Here is a 6,046-nt window from a genome sequence, read left to right as displayed (position 1 = left end):
TTGTTCCACGTCAAAAATGAAACATTAAAATCATCCTTCAACTCCTGTTGTTTACGGTCTACTAAATGCCTTCTGTTGTTTGTTTGTTTTTGAAAGCAAATAAAAGGCCTTTTGGTAGAATTGTAAAGATGTCCATCTTTAGGTTGTGGCTTTTTGCAGTGAAATCTTTTTTTTATATAAAGTAAATATAAGAAAACATTGTATATTATTTCAAGATTGAGATTAACTGGATTGAAGCAACTATGGTTTACTTACCAATAAACTTTTGTTGTTGTTAATTACGTTTTAGCATTGTATAACATTGCATTAAATGTTGACCTTTTGAAGTATTATAATATGATCTTACTGAGACATTATTTGGAATATAGTGACAACTGATACTTATTTGCATGTTATGTAAGTAGTCTGCTATACTGTTATTAAAAACATTTAATAATATCTCATTTATTTACATTACAGGCTATTTCAAGAATTTCATCTTACTTTTTGGCCATGAAAAGCACCATATCTTTTTTTCAAAAGTTTGGGGCTCGGAATAAAACCGGTTTCTCTCCTGGAGTGTGAACACCAATGTTCTCCTAGATCATATATTATTTGAGCCATAAAAGCCTGATGTATCAAATTATGAAACACCTCTGACACTTTAAAAAAAATTACACCGTTTTGTCTGGAGGTTCAATAAATAATTAATAACAATTATTTCTTATGCCAAGATTTACAGAGTTAAAGTCTAAAACTAAAATCTAATTAAAAAAAAGTAATTTGAGGCAGGCCTGATGCAATTGTTGCCAACAACAAGAAACATGACAAGATAAACATAGAGGTGATGGATTGGAAGGACCACATCTGTGAACTTCACTGTTATGAACTGCATTGAATGATTCACTCTCTGCTGCTGTTCTAGGTAAACCTTTAGCTTATTCAAATTAGTTCAAATTGATTCACTTCATATTACACGTGTTTTATGTTTTCATAGTCAGGAAGAGTCAACTTTTAGTTAGCAATATTGTTTATTTACACAGGTTTATTTACACAGGTTAAAGGTGAGGAGGGATGACGACCGTTCAAGCAGCAACTCTTAAATCTCTTTGCTTCGCTTCTTTGATTCTTTTCTTCTCCTCCCGTTTCTTGGCCGTCTCCTCTAACCAGTTGAACAGTAAAAGTGGCACTTTTCTTTTGCACTTCTGGATGTTCACCTTGTGCTGGGTCTCATTCTTGGGACCGTCAGGAGAGGCTACACAGAAGAGCCTCCTCATGTGCTCATCGATCCGAGACGCCTCATCCGAATAGCCTTGTATGGCCTTGGAGTCTCCCATTTCATTGTGGTGGTCCTCTTCCTTAAATCGCTTGATCTCCTCCACTTCACTCGCCCACGCTTCCTCCTGCACCTCACTGTCCTTCTCCAACCAAGCAATCATCTTCCTCGGTTTGATTTCAGCCTCCGTTGGTGTTAGGGAGCATTCAGACTGTAAGTCACTGGCCAGGATGCTCTTCCCTGTGTCCTCCATGTACACGTTCTCCTCATCCTCGATGTCAACCAGCATAAACAGTTGTGGAGGTGTCTCAAACGGGGAAGAACGGAACAGCGGAGGCTTCCGGCTGGGAGGACGTCTCAGAGCAACGACATCATCAGGTGCATGAGAGGGGCTCAGAGGAAGTCCTTTGGGACGACGCACTTGGGATGAAGGGCACCGAATGGAGAACAGTTCATCAGGTGCTGGAGTGGGACGTGGAGGAACCGCCAATGGAACCATCTGTGGTTTTGCAGGACACACTTGGGTTGAAGAGTGTCGGATGGAGAACAGTGCATCAGGTACTGGAGTGGGGCGTGAAGGAACAGCAAATGGATGCATCTGGGAGGAATAGAGTCGTAAGGAAACAACCTCATCTGGACATGAAGGACCCGCAGACAGTTTAGGAAGATCCCCTTGCAGAGGAAGCGGAGAAAATGGCAGGGATAACTCATCCTCAGGTGCTGGAGTGGGACGTGGAGGAACAGCAAATGGATGCATCTTGGAGGAAGAGTGTCGGAAGAAAACAACCTCATCTGGACATGAAGGAGCCACCGATGGTTTAGGAGAATCCACTTGCGGAGGAAGTGGAGAATATGGCAGGGTTAACTCATCCTCAGGTGCTGGAACTGGTTTCCCAGGATAAACGGATGGTTTAGTCACTGCCGGCAGAGGTTTGAAGCGAGGTAGCGCGAGGTGTCCGGAGACACTCGGCAGCATTGGGAGTTCTCCCTCTAGTGGCTTTAAGAAGGAAGATGTGATCGGTGAACGCAGAGGTTTGACCTCCTTAAGAAGTGTTGGTCTTTTGATCTTCCATTCTCTCTTCTTCCTTTTCTTTTCTCCATCTTCTCTATGTCCAGCCGCAACTCCTTGCTCTTCATACTGCTGTTCTCTCGGTGGTGTCTTTCTTCTGTGCAAGAAGGGAGCAAAACACCCAAACAGTTTACTGAACACCATTGTGGGCACCGAATTGCTGCAGCTGAATTCAATATTCGTCGTCAATTTCGCCAGAAAGTCTCAAAAGTCGTTCGATCTATGCAGTAATATCACACCAACAGCAGAAAAAGTCAAAGTTTGTGTTTACAGTTGCCAAGGCGAAATCTCTCTATGATGTCACCACAGTTCGAACTCCGCTTCTGGAGCTGCTCAGAGTCCGACAGCTCAAACACACACATTACTTATAATCACTTATTAGGCTACTAATTATTTTCTAAATCCCATATCAACCTCGACCAGTTGACCAATACAACTTGAAACTGCTCTTTAAATTATTTCAAATAATTCATCTAAAATTGCGTTTATTCTTGAACTCAAGGGCGTAGATTACGCGGGGGACGTGTCCCCCCCACATTTTATAAAATGTAAATTTGTCCCCCGCACTTTTTCATAGGGGAAGTGTTCACGACATGTTGAGGTTTTCGCGAGCCAATGTGTATTTATAGATACAGATTTAAAATTCAAAGAGAAAAGATCGCCTATCTACTGTAGCTACACGTGACTTTCACGTTGCCATGGTAATCAGTCACTCGCGCTCGTGCATCACCACACGCCCGTGCTCGCACCCGCACTGAATCCATCGTCGAAGGTCGAAAGGAATTCAAAACGGCAAAAAACACTTCACACTTTTTTCGCAAAAAAAGTCAAGAACTGTAAGTTGTAATGTGGTATCCGAATTTTGTTGCTCATTGTCATTGATGAATAACTTTGCCTAATTTTCTGCCATCTAACTTGTTATTTGCTTGAATCATGCAGCGTTGCACTTGACTTGTAACATGTGTAGCTACATGATGTTTACCATATAATAAGGTAACACTTTACAATTAGATTAAAAAAGTTTGTAGACAAACGTTAAGTTTTCTTTAAAAAGCCTAACCAGAGAGTTTGAAGAAGTTTTAAAAGCATGAAGTTTGAATGTTTTCAATATGAAAGACAGTTTTGGTTAAGTAAAACAGACAGACAGATAGACAGACAGACAGATAGATAGATAGATAGATAGATAGATAGATAGATAGATAGATAGATAGATAGATAGATAGATAGATAACTAATGAAACCTTATTGTAAAGTGTTACCATTCATTATAAATGCAGTATGCAATTGTATGCATTAATGTTCTGATTTAGGTCTTAATTTATAGGGCTCAATAATATTATTGCACTAATTTAATGTTTTTTTTTCTTATTCTGTGTTGTCAAGATTGATCAAGAAACAGGGAGCGTAGGGTTGTCAGGTCAGAAAAAGGATGACACTCAAAAAAAAAAGAAAGTTCACAGGTGAAAAGTAATAGACTGGCTTTTAAAAAAAGCTTGAATCATGCAGTGTTGTACTTGTAACATGTGTACATGATGTTTACCATATAATAAGGTAACACTTTACAATTTGATTAAAAAGGTTTGTAGACAAACGTTAAGTTTTCTTTAAAAAGCCTAACCAGAGAGTTTGAAGAAGTTTTAAAAGCATGAAGTTTGAATGTTTTCAATATGAAAGACTGTTTTGGTTAAGTAAAACAGATAGATAGATAGATAGATAGATAGATAGATAGATAGATAGATAGATAGATAGATAGATAGATAGATAGATAGATTGGTTTATTTCGATTCGGAGGGACTGTCAGGCATGTCTGAAAGTGAGTAACTCTAACTTGTGGTTCAGCGCTGACGCAAGACGCGAACTGTTTCGAACGATTCAGTCCGATTTAGTGTACTGGTTCGACCGAACGATTCAAAAGAACGATTCGTTCACGAACCGGCCATCACTACTGCGGTATGCTCATCTGGCCACTGAAGCAGAACAGCGAGGATGGAGAATCCAGGTTTATCCAGTGGAAGTGGGTTGTCGAGGGTTCAAATTCGGATTCAGTGGCCAAGAGTTGCGTCACACAGTGAAGAACTTATCTGAAGCAGCAGAGAATTCTTGAAAAACTTGTTGGATTATTTGTATAGTTTGCATAGTCAATCCCGTGTACTGTATTTTGCGTGAATGAGGATTTGTGTTGGACAGATATTGTTGTGTTTTACGTATGGAACCGTTGCCATTGAACCTGCATTAACAACCACAGTGGAGCTTCAAAAGCCTTAGCCAAACCCAAACAGGGTTGGCACATATGGTCGGGTTGCCGTGAGATTGTGGTGTTAGAGATTGTGGTTAGGTCACATCAAGGGTTTATGCTACTGAACTACGAGGAGGGAGCTACCTCAGCTACCTTGAGGGGGATGACTCTGTCGAGAATCACCGTCGAGTCCTCTTGAGGTGTCGTGGGCTAGTCGACGGAAGATGTCCCCTACTCTGCTCAATCCAGACAGTTGTCGTGCTGGTCCACTAAGGAGACCGCACTATGGGTGATCAGGAAATATACTTCAGCCATTAACACCAGACGTAAATGGATAGAGACACATAGTTAAAGCTACGTCTTAGTTGGTGCTCATCGTGGCGAAAGGCAAGTGCAAATCAGCATGAAGTTTTAACATTTACTCTTGTGGAATGGAAAAAATAATTACAGTAAGAGACCATGGCCCAAAAATCTTGTACATTTAAAATAATAGACATGTTCCTAAGTCAAAAAGAGGGTAATAGAGAGAGTCTATACACTGAAAACAACCAAATTTCCAGGTTTAAATTAAGGAAGGTGATATATTATTTAAATATATATCCAAGTTTTGGAACTGAGAATATATTGTAGATTCTGATTCGTATATTTCATTGATATCTTATGTGATGTACTTGTATTTATATACATTGTATATTTATATATTTATGTTATTGGAATACATTGTTATATTATATCCTTTTTTGGAACATTTTGGTGAGATATGTCTTCGCTGTTTATCAAACGATTTCTTCTCTATTGTGACTATTCTATATTACGTAATCAGGTGATTATCACATGACTAATTGCTGCTTAAAAGGACCCTAAGTGTGTTTGCTATCCACACCATGATGAAGGCTGCATCGTTGTGCGGGTATTTGGAAACTGTTTTTAATTACCTAAAGCCATAATGAACAAAATACTTTTTTCTACTTGAACTCTCAAATGCCTTTGATACGTTTTTATGAGTCTCATTTTCTCTACAAGAACACAGTGATTTTTACACCCTATCCAGCGCTTTTTGCACTATTGTACTTGATAGACCAACAGCAAAAGAGTAAAAGCAAAAGAGTTCATTCGTTCTAATTCTGGTGTTAATCTAAAGAATGCAGATGTTTGAGGCCAGAAGATTTGTCAATGATTCTCTATAATGTCTAGCCCAGTAAAGAGCACAGCTTGCCAGGATGATAAACACAATCGTTGACTCACCACTCAAGCCATTACCTTGTGAAAAAGTGCCATCTCACCAATCGAATCCAAATGTCTTATGGCGCTTGCAAATGGATCCTTTGAAGAATAATGTGTGAAAGAGGCAGGTGGTGAATAAAAAATAGAGATGATGCCATTAAGCCACAAATAATCTTGAAACTGTCAGTGGATGGTGAAAGAAATGAAGTGCTCTTGTTGGTTTATAGTTCAAGGTCACTAGCCTGGGAAATTAGACCATCTT

The 6,046-nt window shown here is 39.4% G+C and overlaps 1 protein-coding gene across 1 annotated transcript; it reads right to left on the bottom strand.

Moving 5' to 3' along the window:
* Positions 1-972: 972 nt before the first annotated feature.
* Positions 973-2,623, bottom strand: LOC148971506 (uncharacterized). The gene has a single exon (XM_089122048.1). It carries the CDS (start codon positions 2,466-2,468, stop codon positions 1,065-1,067), a length of 1,404 nt encoding a protein of 467 aa, XP_088978174.1. The 5' UTR covers positions 2,469-2,623; the 3' UTR covers positions 973-1,064.
* Positions 2,624-6,046: the final 3,423 nt, after the last annotated feature.

Source organism: Pimephales promelas, chromosome 17, assembly GCF_988280905.1.
Source record: "Pimephales promelas chromosome 17, fPimPro1.hap1.1, whole genome shotgun sequence".
Lineage (NCBI taxonomy): Eukaryota > Metazoa > Chordata > Actinopteri > Cypriniformes > Leuciscidae > Pimephales > Pimephales promelas.
The sequence above is the reverse complement of the archived record's forward strand: the minus strand, read 5'-3'. Positions and strand labels throughout refer to the sequence as shown.